Here is a 21,533-nt window from a genome sequence, read left to right as displayed (position 1 = left end):
AAAAGCTTTTGAACAGTTGAATTAAACATTATGACTTCAGATATGAGTTCACATGGCAGTGATTCTGAAACTTTTGTCAATAAAAATCGCATAGGATGCTTTAAAAATACATAAATAAAAACACTCCTGTTGATAACCTTAAATGTCAGTGACATACATGAACTGACGTAATTGAAATCCATGTGAATGTTAACCGTTTGAACCATGAGCCAGTTTCTCAAAGCATATTCAATTAAAAGCACTCACACATCTCACACACAGTTGTTGCTTGCAGTGTGCAGATAAAGGTGCAGATAAAGGTGCAGCTCTTTTATATGCTAATGCAAGTGTCACAAGTGTCACATTACTGTGCTTTTGGAATAGTAACTTTTCCAGTAATTAATTCACCTACGGCACATTCAAATAAAATAAGATATATTGGGTTGGGAGCTGACCCTGTCTTATGAAGCATCACTTTGACTTTAGAGGCTACGCTGTGTCAGCTCCTGGGTGCTGTGTGGAGTTTACAGCAGAAACGCTGCCAGCTGGTGAAGGGACTGAATATTTAATCTTTTTTTTTTTTTTTTTTTTCTGGGACCTCCCATGCTAAAAATACCTACACTCACTGACTGCACTGTGAAAGACTTTGCACAAAAATAGCAAACAAACACCATCTGTCTCACATCTGCAGGGTTAAAGGTTATACATTATAAACTCATATGAGAAATGTGGTTTACATAATCACCAGCTCTGGCTTTTTACTTCATCTCATTACTTTTACTGCCACAATATTTACTTGGTTGCCTTTTTCATGTATTTAAGTTAATAATTCCAATACCACCAGGACATCGACCTCATTTGCAGAACTAGTGCTGTAATTGAATTCAGACCATGGTTGTCTTCTACTTTAGGTAAACTAGTAAAGTGATGTGATGTGTTAAAACGCTGTATAACACTTTTTAGTGCTATATGAAATACTTGATGAAATGTAGGTTTTGAGCTCTATAAGCCTGCATGAAATCTTCTGCTGAGTAAATATAAGTTTTGTGCGATGGTGGTGAATTTTACATCCTGTGAAGTTTAAATCTGGCCCCGCAGTGCTCCATGCAATTCTCAAACACACAAAAGTAACTGAGTGAAGACACCGGAAATATAATGACTTGAGACGCCTTCCTCCTGGCAATGTTAGCATGACTCACTGGCAGCTGCCTCTTCTGTTCGCTCTACCTGTTTCTCTCAAATGTATCAGACTGTCACCCTTACTTTCTTTTTCTGTGTGTGTCTCTCTCCAGGCAGATGTTTTTTCTGGGATCTTCTCTGTAAATCTGCATGCAGCTGATCACTGTTCACCCAGCCCTTCTTTCCTCTCCCATCCTGACCTCCTGTAAACAGACCTCTATCTATCCTGTGTCCCTTTTCTTGCCCCCTGCTTGCTCCCTTTTCAACCCTTCTCCTTCCTGTGCAATGATGTCGGATATATGTGGGTATCAGTAGGATCCATGGCATCTCAAGTTCCTGACCTGGCAGCTTTCACACATATTGCTGCACACCCAGGCTTCCCCCACGACTTGAAAAACAAAGGGACCACTAATAGAAAGATGGGGAAGAGAAGATACAGTGTTTTAGGTAACCACTAGGGTGTGCTGTATGTCTCAGTGAGGGAATCCCAGTGGACATAAAACCAGTACGTTCAATCTTTAAGATCTTTATTATTATTAAACGTGTGTATGGATCCGAAAACTCCAAGTTAAACTGTGTTAAACAACATGAAAAGAATGTAAACCTCGAGCTAATTTTACTAATATTTATACTTATGAATTTGCATGATTTTTGCAGCTTTTCTCGGAATATACAAGAGAGAGGAAGAGAGTTAGTGAGGCAACATTTTCATGAAATGTTTCTGAACACCAGTGCAGAAGGAGCACAAGTCAACATTAATGGGGAATTCAGTATTAAAAAATAATCGTGTTTACAGGATAAGGCTGGCATTATTCAATAATTGTGTTATTGTCAACAGATTTTGTGAAAAGACAGAAACCAGCAAGGCTCTGTCTCAGTATTTGCTAACTTGCTTAGACTGCCCGTGGCTCTCAGCCTCAAGTCAACTGAAGATGTAAATCAGTCCTTGAATATATGGTTTCATTTCTTTAAAGAGGCTTAGTAATTTCCTAAAACAACTGGGCGCTGCAGGTTTTGGCAAACCTTACAGAAAAAAAATAGTAAATAGCGCATTTATTGGAGACTATTTTCAGATGTGGATCAATACGCATTTGATACTCTGGCGAGTCTTTACAGCAGCGAGATGGTGCATTTGGGATCGACTGGAAATAAACCACAGTGCCCATATTCACTGTAATGAAGAAATATGACACCCACTGGAAACAATGGAGGCACAGAGGAATAAGCTACTCTATACATCAGGCTTTAGATACCATACTTCCTGTTTATGTACAATCCTTGTTAGCAGGATCAGTTTATGTTTTTTGTCTTTTCTTTATTGTCCATATTATGAAGAATATAGATTATGACCAGAGAAATATTGGAAGTGTGTTTTGAATTCCAACTGAAATCATGAATCAGGCTAATTATAGTTTGTTTTTGTAAGTTTTAGCAACCGTGTCAGTAGTCATAGTAACAATAATGTTTTGTTTCATGTAGGCTGCTTCTGTCACGTAGCTAGATCAACACACACTAAATTAAAATTCACGTGAACACCTGCAGTAAACCTCAATTTAGACATAATTTGTCCTTTCTTACTCAAATTAAATGAAAGGTAAATTAAGTTTACATATACAGTACAATATGTAATGACTAATGAATGATAATAATAAAGGAATAATGAACCAAATAAACCCTCTATTCACATAGAGTAGCCACGTCTTGCCATTTTTAGATCACACAATCTTTTAAATCTTAACGCTTCAGATGGCTCTGGCTCAGAGGCACTGTCAGGAAGAGCAAAGAGCCAGAGGAACTGTCACGCTAAATGAAGAAGTTGGTTAGAGAATTGTTTAAAATAAAACACTCAGACATTCAGTGGGTAAAGCCTGACTGCACCGGTTTTAACTGGTCTGAAAACAACTTCATCTGAATATGAAAAGAAGTCTAAAACACATGATTCCTGCTTGTTTGTCAGTCGTAGAGAGACTTTGAAGCTGTAAATGATCCCTTCAGAAGCTGCCTGTCAGGGATCGCCTGTGAGATTCAGTCATTGTCATGTCAACCAAAAGCATGGCTGAGTGAAAAAAAAGAAAAAAAAAAGATTTGTGTAGCAACTATTTTTATACTGCTAGTTCTACTTTAAAAGAAATATATATATTATCATTTGCTCTATTTAAAATGTTATTCATTTGCTATTTATTCTTAATTTATAGCAGTTGTTGAATGTCAGGTGTTTGCATTTATGTGGAAATACATCATGCTGACAGTGTTTGTTACACTGCAAAATGAATTGGATTTCCCCTGTTTGTCATTGAATGAAAATGTGTGCACGTGTTCCAATATGAATTTGTTCAAGAGATGACTAATCCCACGGCTCTTTAAGAACCAACTCTGATTGGGACCAAAGCCCTGATTGTAGTGAGTCATTTAAAGAGGATCTTGCAGGGCTGTATCAGCTCTCGATAACCCCCAGTAACCCCTCGTATATGTCTCCATCAGAGCTTACTGTATGTATACTGCAGTGAGATGTTTAAAGAAGATCTTTTCTGTATGTTCAGATGTTGACATGCAGTAAACCCAGGGTTACTTTAGGTTATCAAGAGCTGATACGTCCTCGTGTTATCTCTCTGACACACACTTAGATATAGAGCCTCATCAGCCAACGAGGTGACCTTTGACCCCAAAATACAGATACATCACATCCTGTATTACTTTTGTGCAGTCTAAGTAGATAAGTTGATTATCTGTCTGTCTATACACACTGACAGTCAGTCACTCCGTGCTGCCCTTCAAGCTGTGTCTGTTGACCTCCTGATCAGCCAGTCAGGATGATGGAGGGTGACTGTACGTGTGTGTGTTCACATGTGTGTATTTTGGGAGAGCACAGGAGCTGTATCTTCTGAGGAGAGTCTTAAAGTCTCTTTTTAACAAAACAAAGCAGTAAAGCTTTTGATTTCATCCTGCAAATTCCAATGTAAGTATTTGATACATGTGGGGTACCAGTTGAGATATTTACTCGATAAGCATAAGGAAAGAAGTACATGAGGGGGTTACATATTTATGTTTAGAAGGGATGTAGAAATAAATACTTTTTTAATGAACATGTTAAATATTTACAGCTCACAGACAGGGAACCAACAGGATGAGCATATATGTAGCTATGAAAAGAGAAGGTGCCAAACTACATAACATGACATAACATAACGTGAACATAATATATAGACTTTCAAAGTGTACACACCTGAAAACGAGTTTACAACCAGTGTATCTGGCTCCTCTAACATCAGGTACAGCTGTAAGGTAGACCAAGGTTTAGCCCAATATTTTGTTTTCTCAGCTACATATATTACACACCTTATTATTAATAATAAGTACTCTATATTTATTTATTTATTTTACAGTGAAATTTCCCCAAATAAATAAAAAGTGTTTGGAAATATATCATCATTTTTAAAATAAATGATGCCATAACTTGGTTCATTGCTCTGTTGCCCCATTTCCCCTCTTTAACACAAAGTTGTGACCCTCTTATTACTCTAACATACTTCCCCATATTGATCCCACATGGTTACCCAGTGGGTATTTTATTGATACCCCGTATATACTTAATTATTACATTGTAAATTGAGCTGTAATCTAAAGCGTTATCAGAAGGCTCTCTCTTCTCATTCTATTGAGGCTTACCTGAAAAACATGAATCACTTTTTCACATTTTTTATTTTTTATATTTCCTCCTCTTTACACTGAATACTGCAGTTGTTCAGGTCATTGAACTTGAGAAACTTTACATTTATCATTGAAGTTCAGTGTGTTTACATAACCTATAAAAACCAGGAGTTGAATGTGAATGGCCTTTTTTTTTTGTCGATCAATGAAAACCACGAAGAAAACAATTCTCCTGACCGTGCACTATGGTACTATACTGAGCTGTAAGTGTTTGAATGATTGAGTGTGCAATTTATTTTCAGTCTTATTGTTCTGTTTGTCTTACAGTAATTATAACCAAAATGAAAATATTCTGGAAAGGTGAATACTATGTGATACTGTAGCCAAAATATGCAGAAATCAAACTATGACAAGAATGTTAGGGTGGTTTAAAAAAAAAAAAAGGCGAAATGTCTGTGTGTTTGTACATTTGTGTGTTGGTTTGTTTGTTTATACGTGTGATTTAGTGCATGCAGTACTCTCTTCTGTAGCTGCTGAGAAACAGTACTGTTATCTCATGAAACTCCTTCTAATAAAGATGATCATGTGTACATATCATTATTACACTGTCTTGTTATTACTCTGCTACTCTAATTATATGAGATGTTTACCTTTAAGCAAGGCACATTAAACAGATACTAACACTTCTATGTTATAATAAAATAAAAGATTCAAAATACAATTTATTTATGAGAAATTTATGTCACGTTAGGTTTGCCAAAATTATATGGACTTAAGATAGTCATTAGTACTAATGTTGGGGAGGGTTCAGCTTGTTTATAAAATAAAACATATTATCCTTTACAGCAAGGGTGTTAAACATATGGCCCCAGGGCCAGGACTGGCCCGCTGGACTTTGGGTGACTATTGCAGGAGAGAAGTCATTTATTCCATTTCTTCATAAAAGTAGTATATTCAGTTCCACAATTCATGTGACTGAACATTTTGTCTGTAAGTTGTAATGCACATGTAATGACAAAAACCGAGACATATTTTTGATGTTTATCATGTTTTACAAATGGTTGGATCATTAATTGTGAAAAGGGAAAAGATTGAAGGTGTTCTTATGCAAAATGGTTTTACTAGTCCGGCTCGTTTGAGCTCATATTGGGTTGTACAGTAGTGGTCCATAAACTAAAAGGAGTTTGACATCCCTTCCCTACAGTCACAGAAAAACACATATGAATCAAATCAACAGCAACAACACTAGATTTGATAATGTTACATTGACTCTTGATGGAGCCTTTAGAGCCTGTTCCGAGTATTCAGTATTTGTGGAAAAACTACACATCTGTGTGAGATGATAGTAATTTATGGGCTTATTATTTTAAAGAGAACACACAAGCCAACAGTCTGACAGTGACATTGAACCAAAACAAATCAATAAGTAGGGCAGCCCAGGCCCCAGACGGGGCGTACTCTCCGTCAGCCTCTGACATAAGCTAGCAGAGAGGTGGATTTGTTTATCTTTAGCTTTGCTTTCTGCTGTGGTTTTCATTTTCTAAATCAATCGCATGATTGGGAAACTTAATACAGTTTTTGTGCACATGACAAAGATTGATGTTGATATTGAACTTGAACACATCACATGCTGTAAAGAAATAATTCTTTAAACAGAAATGTTCTGTATAAACCAAAACTATATTTACTTTGTTCCAACTTTCTGTCCAAGTTAAACGCTTGAACTAAACCCAAAACAAACTGATTGTACAGCCTGTTTCTTTGCCGATTTGCCATATTACCTGTATCTGGTCACAGAGTAAAATGACCTTTGCCATTATTGTGCTCATCTAGTTTCATTATGTCATGCAAGACTGGTCTTCCTTTAGCTGTTGCTTTATAAGTACTGAATACTGCTGTTATGAAAAAGCAGCTTCATTATTTTCTCATTAGCCCGATATTATACAGCAAAGCTTTAGAAACAAGTTTATGAATACATTTATTTCAATTTTAAAGAATTTACTGTGCACTGGAGGTTTCAAGTTTCCATGTCACACTAACTGTGATGTATTAAAATCATCTCTTATGTACATGTTAAAGATAGATTTAAGTTACAGAAAAACATTCCTCATTTAGAAATGTGTCAAACTTTGTACAAACATTATTCGGCACAGTGAAGGTCAAACACGAAATTTGTTAGATTTTATGTTTTAATCTTGACTTTGCCTTTGAATTAGTAGTTGTAGAAAACCGTTGACCTGAAAAACTGAGCACACGCACATATTTTCAGCTGTGCAGAGGAGAAATTGCTTAAAAATCAATAGCCAATACATCAATACATGCTCTGAATACATTTCGCAAGAGCAGTCACACATCGCTGATTAGACAAACTCCACCGTTCTGCTGCATGACCTCATACATCCAGCAGAGGAGGTGAAGGGGGGGGGAGTTGGACAGCCGAAGACCTGTCCTGCCCATGAGCCAAAAAGGGCAAAGTGCAAAATAGCAGCTGAGTAAAGGAGGGGACAGAGATCACAAGAACTGTGACACACACTTGCTTAAAAACACTTCAGCAAGTCTCTTTCAGTGGGACTCATCGATTGAAGCTGTGCCTCTCACCTCTGTGGACTGCTGACTGAGCCTGAGGCTAGAAGACTGTGTGAGTATAAATAAGACGATGTTTCATGGATGTCACGTCTGCCTGACACATCTGTATCTGACATCTGTCACCTTTATGATGAGCTTTGTACAAGTTGCAGCTTGAAGAATGACTCTGTGACAGATGAAATATCTTTTACATACAGGAAGCAAAAAAAATGACTAGGTTTTAAATTTATTCTGAAGGGAAGTTGTGATTTAATCGGTTATTGTTTGTGAACTTTAGTCTTAGAAAACTGGAAACTTTTAGCAAAGAGAAAATGGAGAAAAACAGAAATCCAAGTTTCAAAACAACTCATGAGAAACCTGCTGGGTGATGATAAATGGACTGTACTCATATAGCGCCTTTCTAGTCTTCTGACCACTTAAATCGCTTTTACGCTACATGTCTCATTCACCCATTCGCACACATTTATACACAGACTGCAATGGCTACCATGCAAGGTGCCAATTGCTCATCATTCACACACCGATGGCACAGTCTTCGGGAGCAATTTTGGGTTCAGTATCTTGCCAAAGGAAACTTTGATGCACAGACTGGAGGTCAAACTGATCTTCTGACCCAAAGCCGCCTGATGATGCGATGTGATGACATTGGCATTATGTTTTTCAAGATGAATTGAAATTCATTCAGAGTTATTACTTATTACTGTTCTTGAAATGAGTTGATTCGTACTTAATTCCTGTTTAGATCAAAACTTTTATTTTCTGATCTGATCCAGATTTACAGAATATGACAGATATTGAATATAATATGCATAATTATGTTTCCATGAGTGTATAATCACCTGAAAATAAGAATCATTATGTTTTTGTTACCTATACCAACTATATCTACAGACACTGCAGGTCCTCTTCCACAGAGTCTGTCATGTTTCTACAGTAGCCCAGAATGGACAAACTAAACACTGGCTCTAGATATGGCCTGTTACGTTCCTCACATGTTTAACACCCACCACAGTCTCTCCTTCCTGGAACAGCAATGGACTGACTGTGAGATGGAGGTTTTGGAGAGGAATTTTTTCCTTGGCAATGTGTTTGGTCATGGTGACCATTGTTGGGTCTCTGTAAATAATATGATGAAAAAATACAGTCTAGACCTGCTCTATGTGTCATGAGACAACTTCTGTTATGATTAGATGCTATATAAATAAAATTGAATTGAATAGATGACACTAAATCATATACACGGATTCTTTAAAGCTGTTTATAAGAGGAACGTTATACAGGCTGCAAGTTTGTAAGATGCAAGATCATTCAACCTCAGCTCACCCCAAACATGCAAACAGTACAGGCTGATCTACTCAAAAACATGTTTTTCTTCGGCTCCTTATCTGCCATCTCATTTTCCAATGTAATGTATAATCTGTATATACCTATATTGACATTCCTCCTGAAGAGTCATCAAACAGCACAGATTAGAAATTAAGGTTACTCTGTGTCTTTTACCCCTGAACACAATGCGTTCTTCAGTCTTGTGTGTATTCTTATCTATAGTGTGTGAACTTTCATAGAGGACAGTTTTATCATTTGTTTACATTGTGTAGCTTCAGATACGCTGACTGGTGATAACCCTCTTGTTATGGAAAAGCACTGTAGGTAACTTCAGTTCAAAGACCCAGAAGTATCTTCAACTATATGTTTCTGCATTCAGACCAGGCGCTTGTGCACTTTATCAGTTTGGGATTCACATGAGTAAGCTCACCTCCTTGAAGACTCATCAGGAATAATAATGCTTTTTGGCATGAGGCAACCTGCCAGCAATGGGACTGTAACCTCGTTTAGTCTCTCAGTGTATCATTTAAAACTTCAACAAAGGGTACATTCATAGTAAATCACAAAAACTTTTGCTCCTCCTTGGGTTGAAAGTTGAAAGTTTTGAGCATGTTGCAGCTACAGTACGTCCAGAGATGTCACAGTACTTCAAGGTGATGAAAACTCATCATCCATTATCGGCAGAGTCTCAATCCACAGAGGGTAAAACACCTGCTTTAAGTGATCTAGTAGAATTGATCCAGAGTTAAGTTTAGGGCTTTTATGCTTCTTACATCCATAACGGACCAACAAACAACAGGCTAGATGGGGGCAAACACAAACAAGGCGGTTTCAATCAATGCAGGTCTTATTAGCATTTCACTTCCATAATTTGCTTCTTCAGGGAAGCAAGACAGTGTCTGTGAGACTAACCTCCAACTTTGATATGCACAGGATTATCCACCTGATAGTCTGTCGTGGCGTGCTCCAGCGGTAACCATGACGACGGCAGAGCAACCTAAGGGACTATGTCACAGAAATGTCAGGACCCCTGAGTCAGATGAGGTCTCCAATCCTGGTACAGTCAAAATAAACTGATAGACTCATCTGTTATAGAAAATCTGAATCTGTTACTGTGTTGTATTGTGTTCTACTGTGTTGCTTTGTTGGAGGTTGCATATTTTATCTTTTATTACTTAAATACAGGAATACATATAATATAATTATATGCAGTCTTTGTTTTGCCAAGGTGATAAAAAAAAAATATATATATATATATATATATATTCAGATGTGATATGTACAATATTTTGTACTGGTTGATAATCTTATTTATGTTTTTTCTCTTGATAGACAGAGGCAATAATTGTCTACAAGAAGAAGATCTAAGACAGTGGCAGAAACATGCACAGGTAACTCAAAGCTAAGAGGCTGTGAGGTGATACGATGCAACTTGTTCTTGAAGGCTATAAACTGAGGGCTAAAGCAAACATTTTATCCTGTCTGCAGAATGTGAAGGTGAAAGTCCTGGAGCAGGTCCAGGATCAGCTCAGTGATATACTCGACAAAGCTCTGACTGAGTCTGTCCAGCCTTTTACCCAACTCCAGCCAACAGTTAATGGAAAAACTAACAAAAAACCCTCATCCAGGTGAAGAGGAGGAAGGGACAACTTTTACTAGCACATATATAATTCCTTATTGATGTGGAAGACATGTTTATGCCCTCATTAACAGCAGTAAAATGTTTGTGTTTGCTTCTCTGTGGCATTTGTTTTAGATCTCAGAGAATGGATGACGGCAAAGTTTTTATGACCAGGCAATCACTGTTGGAGTAAGTATCAAAGATTGTCTGTTTCTAACTTACAGAATGTGAACATGTGATGACCAGTGTGAATTTCAATGATCATTGATAAATCTGCTAATTATTTTCCTGATCAATTGTTTGGTCTATAAAATAGTTTTGTCTAAAAGATATCAGATTTTACAATTACATAAGACAGGACAAGAAAAACAGCAAACGTTGTTGGTGTTTTTGCTTAATAAAATGACTTCATTATCAAAGTGGTGTTTTACAAATCTTCTCCAATCTACTGTGCCAGACATTTTTTTATCTTGCCTTTATCATGGTTTTGTTTTATGTTTTGTTTTTATTGTAATTCAGATTTATCTTGTAAAGTTGTTTAATCAAAGTCAGATTGTATATTAAGGAACTGTAAACAACTTTATATACTTTCCTCATGAGGGCATATGACTGTAAGAAGTTGTACAAACACAGACACCATTCAGATAATCTCATGTTTTCTCATGGTTTGTGTGTATCATGTGAGTGTTTTTTTCAGTTTCTTTGTGTTGCCTCCTCTTCACCAGTGAACTGTTTGAGATCAACCATATCAGGACCATCTACCACATGTTCATAGCCGTACTCCTCATCTTCTGCATGAGCACACTGGCTGTCGACTACATTGACCAGGGCAGGTCAGTGTGACATGTGTGTGTGGTGGCGCCCTATGTTTACGACACTGCCACATCTCAAACTCCATGAACAAAATCTAATTACCCGAAGGCCTTTAAAAACTTCGTACTCACTTCTTATCTGTTTTTTGTCCTTATTCGGTCCCTCCCTCTGTCTCTCCCTGCCCCAATACTCATCTGGCAGCAGAAAGATAGAATAATCAATCCCTCTGAAAATATCTCTGCTGTTGCTTTCGGGAGCCCGGTAATGATTTGGAGTTTAAGATGTGACTTTAATTCTTATGTTTCTCACTAAAAGAAAGTACCAGCAGGCAAGTGTTCACCCTGCACACATTATTCAATACATACATCCTTAATTAACTTTGATTTGAATATGGGTATATTGAGGAAATAAAAAGAGATAAATTGTTTTGTTAAATTAAATAAATCCTTTGACATTGCTACAGTGAGAGGGTATTTTAAATACATTATTGTTATTGCCAGAGGGGTCTTTTCATATGGGTGAAAATAATGTGGGGAAACATTCAGTTGATTTAACTCTGCCCGCCATTTATAATTCCAGTCATGCTTTAATGGTATTAAAATGGTTATTTAAAACCCTGTTTAAAGCTAAAAACAGACCCCTATGGGACCTAAATGTCCTGATTTTAGCTTTACAGTTTATTTTTTAATAATATGTTTCCCATTGTCTTAATGAAATGCTTACAATTTGACATTTATTTGAAATCTCAGGTTGGTCTTGGAGTTCGACTTGTTGTTTTTCGCCTTTGGGAAGCTGGGGACTGTCACCTGGGCCTGGACTGTGATGTTTGCCTACACCCTGCTTGTTCCCTACTACACCCTGGTGTTTTGGGGATCTTTGTATCACACCTTCCCCTCTAAGTTGGGGATATCTCTCAGCACGGGCCTGGTCCTGGCTGCAGTGCAGACATATGTACTGGGACACTTCCCCATCTATGTGGTTGTACACTACCAGCTGCCACCAGCCTCACGGTTCATTGTGATACTGGAACAGGTGAGTGCTAAGGATTAAGTATTTTATTCCTGCATATGTTTGTTGTTTATTACCTCAGGCGTTACTGAGTGAAAATGCCATCCTTGTTAGAGCCTTACTAATACAGTATGTAGGAAAATGAGAAAATGCAGTACAGAAATGAGAGAGAGAGAGAGAGAGAGGAAGAGAGAGAGAGAGCGCACTGAATTTATTAAACTTAAATTCAAGGATTCCCTATGAATAATGTTTTTGTTATGTGTTCACAGTTCATGCTGTGACACTTTCAGCAACACCTTTTAATTTCACTTCCTTAATATAGATGTGTTCAGGCTTGTCACTGCAACAATTCAGCGCACCCTTTCAATCATGGCAGAGAGCTCAATCCATCACTGCTCTGCTTACTCTTTTGCTGCATGCCTGCTGCCACACCACTCACCTGAGAACAATACCGTTGAGGACTGCTACTTGCGGCCGTTGCTGCTGTTCATGTAGCATTTCAAATTCCCCAACTCCGCCTGGTAGAGCTAATCCCCCTTAACACCTGTGCTCAGCAAGACAGCAATAACAAGCTTAAATCACATACTGCAAGGAGGATGTTTGGATGCTGGAGGGAGTTAACATGAAAGATTGTAAAAGCCACATTGTACACTTGTACAAGTCAACTGGTAGCCAAACAATGATGCATTAAGAAGTCAATGACACAGAACAGCGCTGCATCAATTGTGAAAAGCATTCTTTCGAAACTCCTGCAGTATGACTCAAGTTTTTATTTCAATGTGAGAATAAAATCTAATAGAATAAATTCCAAGCATAAAAAAGTGTTGTTATGAATGACCTGTGCTAGAAGCATCCTGTTCTGTAGATAACATTATATTCACTGGTAGTCCACATTATAAATGCAACCATCAGCAGAAACATTGTAATAAAAACAGCCTGCTGGCCAGAGATGGGAGACTTCCAGCTGGAAGGACACCAAAAGAGAGAGTAGATCTCAGTGTAGCCAAGGCTTGAACATCACAGACCCATACTGTAATACCTCCTCATCCTCTTTAGTAAACAAGCCCCCCCAGTGCTATCCATTCGACTGATGAGATAATTCCAGTGCTTAGATGATTTTGGGAAACAGGGTCTTCTTCCTCATCTGACCTGGGTCCAGTCAGTCTTGTAATTCTGCTGCTGCCCATCCCATTTATAAACTGCATATATATATAGATATATATGTATAGGTGGGTTCCCTGCTGTCTGCTGTATACAGACTGATGACACATCATGTTAAAGTGAACTACAGTTTATGACAGTTCTCCACTTGTGCTTTGACTGTCCTGTCGTGCTATACCCTTCCCTTTTGTTGAATTCCTCCTGATAACGTTCAGAAGCAGGAGAGCAATTCAATATTTCATCAGTGAGTCAACATGTACAAACACACCAACGTGAGATTGAGGCCACTTCTTGTCATTTGATGTAATAAAGACAGACAGTGTAGAAGCTGATACTTCACATACTGACTGTATCAATTTTCCTCAGATTCGACTCCTGATGAAAAGCTACTCATTCATAAGAGAAACTGCTCCTGCTGTTATGAAGAATACACCAAAGGAAGGTACTGTGCCGTATTGTATTGATGTCAGGTGTTTTTACTCCTCAGGAGGGATAATTACTCACAGTGACATTCCCAGACAACAAAGAAAAATGACTAAAACAAATCTCAGCAGGTTTAACACCTAATGATTCATGCTGAAGTTAAAACTAACAATGAACACACCCACATACAACAAATATGCTGAAATAACATGTCTCCTTTGACTGTAGGCTGGTAGTAACAAATGTAGATACTTACTTACTTACTGCTGTAAAATACCTCACAAATCTGTGTAGGCTTGAATAAACAAGTCAAAATACACAAAATGGTTTATATAAATCTCCATTTCATGCTATTGTTTGCCTGTGTTTTTCTAATGAAACTGAAAAGGAACTAAAAAAGTTCCTTGTTTCTTGTACAGTTCCGTTAAATGAACAGCTCTGTTTTACTATTTTTAACGTCATTAGTAAAAAGTTGAACCTCGACTAAAGTACAGCTAATAACTCAGTAAGACCTTAGAGGCTTAAATGCAGACAATTAGATATAACGGCTTAACGATTTCGTGATAAACTCACTGTCAGTTAATTTTAAATACAGCCATTTGTTTGCAGGTCTCCATTAAGGCACAGTAAAGCTTTAGAAATGGGACCATTAACAACTGGTATTATGCCACAATAATAAAACAACTTATGTCTGAACCACAGACCTTAAATAATTTTCATTCAAAGCTATTTTCATTGACTTATTTTGGGAACCAAAACCGGATCTATCCACTTTGATATTCATGCTTCCTGAATTGTGTTTGTTTTTCAGGAGAAAGTCCAAGATTCCCAACACTGTCCAGCTATCTGTACTTCCTGTTCTGTCCCACACTCATCTACAGGGAATCATATCCTCGGTAAGACATGTTGTCTATTTAATTTGGATCGCATATTTTTCTTATTTTGATTAATGATATCTAGTAATGTGAGTGACATGTGACAGAGTAGATGTCATATCTACTTGTCACAAATGAGCAAAATGCTGGAATTTGAAGAAAAGTAGTAGCATTTTGCATTTATTGCAGCTCCAAATCCCTCCAAATCTGTCTCAACAAATAAAAAAATATTCATTTATTCAGCAGAAATAGTGCACGGCATGTTCCATTGGAGAATTCAGTTAAATGCAATTATTAAGTATTAAGTCAGACTGGATCATGCCTCACTAGCACACTGTCATGGTTTACTGGGACACTTGAACACAGAGCCATTGTTAACATTATTAGTAACACCTGTGCTCATCCTACTAGGAAGTTTGCTCTAAAAAAGGTCACACTGAGTGCACAGATCATTTCACATCATAGATCATCCTGTAAGGAAACCATACTATCAGCTTACACAACATATGTAAATACACACTGTGCATAGTTCAATGTATGCATTTGCAGATAACTGACTGTGTGTTCTTCTCAGGAATTCCCACATAAGATGGAAGTATGTTGCCGTCACGCTCGGTATGGTAAGACGAAGCTCTTTCCTTTATTTGTTCTGTTGAAAGTTCATTTTCATTTTACACTTATCTCCCTTTAGTGCGACTACGTAACAAAGTAATAAAAAGGCCTATGTGGGGTTACTGACCTAAAAAGCGTCTGACCTAGAAGCTGATCAAACCACTTGCATATCGTGTGATAAAGTGAAGCAGTCATAAACTACAGGCAATTAATAGCTTGAATCTTTGAGATCTTAGATCACACCACTATTTCAAGTTCTCTATGGCTGATTCCCAAGTCCCATTATTGCTTTTTTTTTATATTTTAATGCTCAATTTGCAGATATTGGGATGCCTCTTTTATGGCTACTTCATTCTGGTCCGCCTTTGTGTGCCCGTCTTCAGACATGAAGCCCACCAGCCTTTTAGTAAACGAACAATGGTTCTGGCTGTGTTCAACTCAATATTACCAGGTACTATATTTTCTACTCTCACGGAGCTTGTTTTGTGTAATCAAGCGACATTAGGAGGAAGTGATGTGTAGGACAAAAAAAATTAAAGTTCATCTGTGACTCCATCTGTAACATCACTTCTGCTCATATTGTCTCTTATCTGTGCACTAGTTAATAAATAATTTAATATGGTAATAGAGGAAATTACTCTTGTGTTAGTCTCTTGTGTTTTCAAGTCTGTGATAAGATTAAAGATGCTATTATGCAATCAGATACAGGTATCAAAGACCAGTGCGTTTATTACTCTCTTTAAGTGAATAGCTTTTTGAGTAAGTGCTGATATAAGAGCACCAGTGTCAAGTTACAGTTCTTATGAGAAACATGGGAGCAATGCCCAGAATAAAAGTGTTCCTCGTACCCCTTCCCTGTCTCTCTGTCTGTCTGTCTCTCTGTCTGTCTGTCTGTCTGTCTGTTTCAGGTATAATGCTCCTTCTGCTGTGTTTCTTTGCCTTCCTGCACTGCTGGCTCAACCTCTTCGGGGAGCTGCTGCGTTTTGCTGACAGAATGTTTTACAAGGTGTGTAGTAAGGTTTATTCTATGTGGCATCATCTCTCCAGTGAACACATTATTTTCAGATATGCATGATTTTCCAGATGGGAAAAACATTTGATTAATGACAAGTGAAATTACAGTCAAGTGGCCTGATGAGCCCAAAACAGTTCAACTTTTCCATCCATTATATTCTGCTGATACAGTTTATTCTTAAACAACAGATAAAATCATGTTGTGCTCATGTGACTCACTGCTTTGACTGATCTGTCCCTGCACGTCTGAAGATTTGTTTAAAATTGGCAGAAATAGTAATGAGGAGGACTAGTTCTAACTTGGCGGTGGGTGTGGGAAAGAGCTTTACTGAAATTAAGATAAAGTTGCTATATGTTATCACCATGTTCACCTTTGTTTAAATAGTGCTTTTAAAGGCATAATATGTTGATATCACTTTCATGTCTCGGTCAAATCAGCCTGCCAGCACCTCGAAAGCTTGTATCTAAAACCATGTACAAAAACCACAATGTAAAAATTGCAATTTGTGATTTTATGAAGAGCAGGACATAGCAACCTGAAATTAAAATGAGGCAAAGCTAAATGATAAACTCTTGCATATCAACAAATAGCAGAAAATTACAGCACATACTGTAACCTCCACTAAACCCCCCCCCAAAATGTTGTTTTTACAAACAGTATGTTACATGTTCATTACTGAGCTTTTATTTGAACTTCGGAGAGAGCTAGTAGAGTTATTTCCCCCTGCTTCCAGTCTTTGTGTGACACTAAGCTAATTTAACCTCCAGGCTGCAGCTCCATACACAGAGGCAGACAGTGGTATCAATCTTCTCATTTTAATTTCATAAAGAAAGCAAATGTTTTCCTAAAGGCAAAGTCAGCAGTGCCCAGTGTTAAAGTTAGAAGTTCTTACTGGCTGTATATTTATTCGTCTGTGATGATAATGTGGCCACACAATTTCCTTGAAACCTGCTTTAAGTGCACTATATCTATGATAGTGTTTTATTGATCTAAGTATGTGCAACTATCAGATCCAATAACCAAGAGGAAGGCGCGAACTGGAACTACTGTGCTTGTTATTCTTCTGCATTACAAACAAATACATATACAGCAGATGGGATCTTCAAAACACTACCTCTACATCTAAGTCCAACCAGTTTACTTATCCAGTATGTTGAAGTACTGTTGCCGACAACGCTAAACTAAAGGCCATATTTCATTTAATATCAGAGATCATACAGGTTTGACTCTCACAGGTTTCACTTTAAAAAGATTATATTTTTCTATTATGTTTTTATTTTGATCCACACACTGATTTTACTCCCTGTGTTGATTTTCCAGGACTGGTGGAACTCTACATCTTTCACCAACTATTACCGTACCTGGAACGTGGTGGTTCATGATTGGCTGTTTTACTATGGATACAGAGACTTCCTCTGGGTGAGCAGATACGGCAAATAAATAAAAAAAATTAAACAACAACACTTGGGTTTGCCTGTATTCCCACAGCAGCATGTGACATGATGAAGTGTGGATAGTAGTTTAACACTCTTCCTGTAATTCCAGTGACACAAATTCCCCACTGAACCAGCCTGACCCCTGCACTTTGATCCAAACCCTCTCGTTTCTTTCCCTGATCCTCACAGCTGTCAAAAAGGAAATTCCGAACAGCTGCCATGCTCTCCGTGTTCATCGTCTCTGCTGTCGTCCACGAGTACGCCTTGTCCATGGGCTTTGGCTTTTTCTATCCTGTCATGTTCTGCCTCTTTGCTGTTTTTGGAGGTAAGAGTTATAGTCATTATTCAGGGATCCTTACAGTGATATAAACAGAAAATTATTGGTATCCAGCACAGCGATCTGACCAGGCTGCTAAAAAGAATTTGTTTAAAAATTTGCCTCATTAAAACACTGTCCCTGAATCCATGTAGCTTGTTAAAAAGTCTGTGAATGTCAACTTTGTGTTTGTTTAAGCCTTTAGAGTTAAAATCAGTTGCTCTCATTATATTTACAGAAAGTTCACTTGTCCTTTTTCTCTGGGACTCAAGTAGTAGAAAAGTCAAGTAGTAGAAAAAAATGTTTCACATGCTCTTACTGTTTGTCCATGTCCTTGTTAGTGGCCTCACACATCTGTGAAAAAACACAAATACACTGTTACTATTTAACTACAGATAGGCCCTCAAAAAAAACATGTAATCCTCTCTTAGTGGTGTTCAACTTTACCCTGAATGACAAGCGACAGAGTCCTGTGTTCAACGTCATCATGTGGGCGTGTCTCTTCCTCGGTCAGGGTGTCCAGGTGTGTCTGTACTGCCAGGAGTGGTACGCCCAGATACACTGTCCTCGGACAGAGGTATGTACTCCACAACATGCGTACTGCTAATACACATCTGATACGTGATTTCAGTCTTTTGGAACTTTTTGTGATACCAGACCTGCTGATTCTGTTGGAGCCTCCTTGCAGGCTTGCTGACAAGACAGATATCATTATAGCAACAAAAAAGTGGGTCAAGAAATCACGCTTTCTGTCAGGTTTCATTAAACTTTTGTTTTCTTGGCTATATCTGTGACAAGAGCAGCGATTTGACTGAAATAAAACCAATAAAACCTGACAGAAAGTGATATTTGTGTTCATTTATTTATGTTTAAGACGTGTGTGCATAACTATATTCTGAAATTCTCCTGAGAGATTTCTAATGATGGCTGAAGGCTTGAACAAGCTTGTGAGAAGCTGCATGGCTGAAAAACTTCAAGAACATATCCTTTAAATAGACATGAAAAGATGCATGATTGCACCTGTGAGGAATTACTGCAGTTTTTTTTTGTAGTTTATGACACTACAATATCATCATACACTAAACTTAAGACTCCAGTTTCTGAGATAATAAAATGGTAAACAGGTGAATAAATTTGAAATGCAAATAACATGACTATACTAAAAGACTAGAACAGAACTGTGTCGATACTACATAAGTACATTACATGACCAGTACTCGAGTACTTTTGTCGTTAGACGTCAGACATCAATCTAACTTAACTCGCTGTTTCATCATCCTGGAGTTAAGACCAGATGACAAAGCGTCATCTGTTCTTATCTCCAATCATTCATGAGCATCTGTTACCACACAGGCTACATGCATACATGTAGAATGCAAAGAAATAACACACCCACACATATAAAGAGCCAAGTGCTGAGTAACAGACATTTGTAAAAACCTGATATGTATTTAACCCTTAAAAAGCCCATGTCCAACCCCGAGCATTTCATCGAGACACAGATGTGAAGGATTTCCATGACAGATGGGCACAGATGTACATAACATACTTATTCTTCTATGGACTCCTGCACCGCTGTCTCTGCGTATCCCCAGCCGAGGCATCGTCTTAAGCCAGAGGCATCAATCACACACACAATGGCTTAACACAGATAACTACTGTCTAAAAATAGAAGTGACACCTGTAAAATGAGATAATAAAGTGATAATAAATGGATGTTAAATCATACAGATACGATGTATAAAGGGATTAAACATATGTTAGTAGAAGCAGGGGGAGGAGGACTGAATAAATATTTCTATTATACAAATGATTTTATTCTTTTTTAACAGAATAGTTTCCTGGAGTTGGTGACACCTCGCTCATGGTCCTGCAGATGAACAGCTGGTCGGGTAAATGATGGAAAGATGGAGGGCTGATAATCACGATGGACTAAAAAACAAAGCACAGAACAAGTAACTTAAATTGTAAATATATTTGATTTTCTGTTTTTAGTGTGTAAAGATTTCTTTGAGTCACAGTGTGACTGTCACTTTATGTTGCTACTCATGTGTGATGATATCCATACATCACCAATCCATCACCTCTGATTTATTTGAACTTTTTATTTGTACTGACAGTATTAAATAATGTTTAATAATTCAGGCTGTGTAAAACTCTTTTTTTTTTTACCAAGCAAGTTGCTCTGGATGTGTGTACAGTAGATGTTAATTTCTTCATCTGAATGTAATTCTTTGAACTATTAAACGTATTTAAATGCTGTGATAAATTCTCAAGAGCTCATTTGCATTCATGTATTCTTCTTCTTGCCTTGCTTGATGTTTAGCTGGCAGCGATTGGTTGGGAGAAGCAGGTACGTTAACCAACCAATGACAGGCAGCACAGCGTCTTATCAGTCAGCTACAAAGCCTGTGTTTGTCTGCCTGCTACGTCCCTCTGAAGTCATACAGGAAGAAGAGGATTAACGTCAGTGCAGTGTTTGCATTAGTGATGTAATGCTTTGTAAACTGATATACAGTAATACCATAGGAGCTCAGAGAGGCACAGCACAGTTTCAGAGGAAGTGGTACAGTTCAATATATTTATGTCTATGTTTGACAGTTATGCTTAAAAATAAAATCTCTTGTATTTTATAAACGTGACATTATGACTTTTTTTTTTTTATCTCTAGCTTTCTTTTAACTTATACTTGAAACGGGTTGTCACATATTTTATATGATGGATGCAGTTCTCCATGTCAGCCATTAATGAGCCGCCTTCTCCTTCTTCTCCACACTGCTGAAAAATTGAAATGACATCTTTGCTGGATGAATACAAAAGGATGGAACGGAAATCTGAAGAACTAAAAAAACAAATCACTTGATGTACCCTCACGAAAAGCATGAGACATAAATTATCATATAATGTTGTTTTTGTGAACTGTTGCACATCCAGCAGAAATGGAACAACAATGTAATTCATCTGGATTTTTGTTTCTGGCAATCTGACAATTATAAATCTAATACATGTGGATAAATAGCTGGTCACCATCTTTCTCTGTCTGTTTGGTGCTGGGCACGTAGCACACAGTAGTTTTTTTGCTGAAAACAGCTGTGGCTAGAAACAAAGTAGGTGAAAGGGAATCAAAACAGTAAGGTTGGTGGCCATATTTCCAAGACGTGAAAATGCTCTGTAGAGCTGAAATAAAAACTGCAGTCAGGTTATAATTATCTGTGGGTTTGTCACTAGGGCTGATCCATTTCACTTTACATATAGTCACTTATGTATTCACCATGTAAGGAGTGCTACCATACCACAGCTGTCAAACTTTGTTTCACTACATTTCTTCTTTACAAGTAAGTTCTTATTCACTTTGTGTATAGAAGCTGCTGTGACAAGTTAATTTCCCTCGTGTGGGATCAGTAAACTCTATATTGTCTTATCTTTATCCATTTTAATATATGAAGACTGATTACTGAAGCTTTAATTTAGCTTTGCACGTTTCCAGCAACGAGACAAGAAGATATTTCCAGTCATTTATTAGTTGAATCTACAT

At 37.6% G+C, this 21,533-nt stretch overlaps 2 protein-coding genes across 6 annotated transcripts in view; both read left to right on the top strand.

The window, feature by feature from the left end:
- Window positions 1-4,531, top strand: part of kif5ab (kinesin family member 5A, b) — a 61,272-nt gene extending 56,741 nt beyond the window's left edge. For 2 of the 4 annotated variants that reach the window (XM_027279845.1, XM_027279844.1), the window contains one exon: window positions 1,272-4,531. In XM_027279845.1, coding sequence (XP_027135646.1) covers window positions 1,272-1,367 — 96 coding nt within the window. In that variant the 3' untranslated portion in view covers window positions 1,368-4,531. The remainder of the gene's footprint in view (window positions 1-1,271) is intronic. The other 2 variants (XM_027279847.1, XM_027279846.1) reach the window with 1 other exon arrangement.
- A 2,329-nt stretch (window positions 4,532-6,860) lies between these two features.
- Window positions 6,861-20,784, top strand: soat2 (sterol O-acyltransferase 2). 2 transcript variants are annotated; one of them, XR_003462409.1, is made up of 17 exons: window positions 6,861-7,444; window positions 9,652-9,775; window positions 10,051-10,109; window positions 10,207-10,346; window positions 10,475-10,528; window positions 11,065-11,172; window positions 11,902-12,184; window positions 13,688-13,763; window positions 14,556-14,640; window positions 15,194-15,239; window positions 15,553-15,682; window positions 16,140-16,237; window positions 17,567-17,665; window positions 17,872-18,007; window positions 18,430-18,575; window positions 19,831-19,965; window positions 20,325-20,781. XR_003462409.1 is itself a non-coding variant. In XM_027278814.1 (16 exons), exons 2-16 carry the CDS (start codon window positions 9,697-9,699, stop codon window positions 19,876-19,878), a joined length of 1,587 nt encoding a protein of 528 aa, XP_027134615.1. In that variant the 5' UTR covers window positions 6,862-7,444; window positions 9,652-9,696; the 3' UTR covers window positions 19,879-20,784. The 2 variants fall into 2 exon arrangements, 1 of the variants encoding a protein (XP_027134615.1); XM_027278814.1 differs by having other exon boundaries at window positions 6,862-7,444; window positions 19,831-20,784.
- Window positions 20,785-21,533: the final 749 nt, after the last annotated feature.

This window comes from Larimichthys crocea, chromosome VI (genome assembly GCF_000972845.2).
Source record: "Larimichthys crocea isolate SSNF chromosome VI, L_crocea_2.0, whole genome shotgun sequence".
NCBI lineage: Eukaryota > Metazoa > Chordata > Actinopteri > Sciaenidae > Larimichthys > Larimichthys crocea.
The sequence above is the reverse complement of the archived record's forward strand: the minus strand, read 5'-3'. Positions and strand labels throughout refer to the sequence as shown.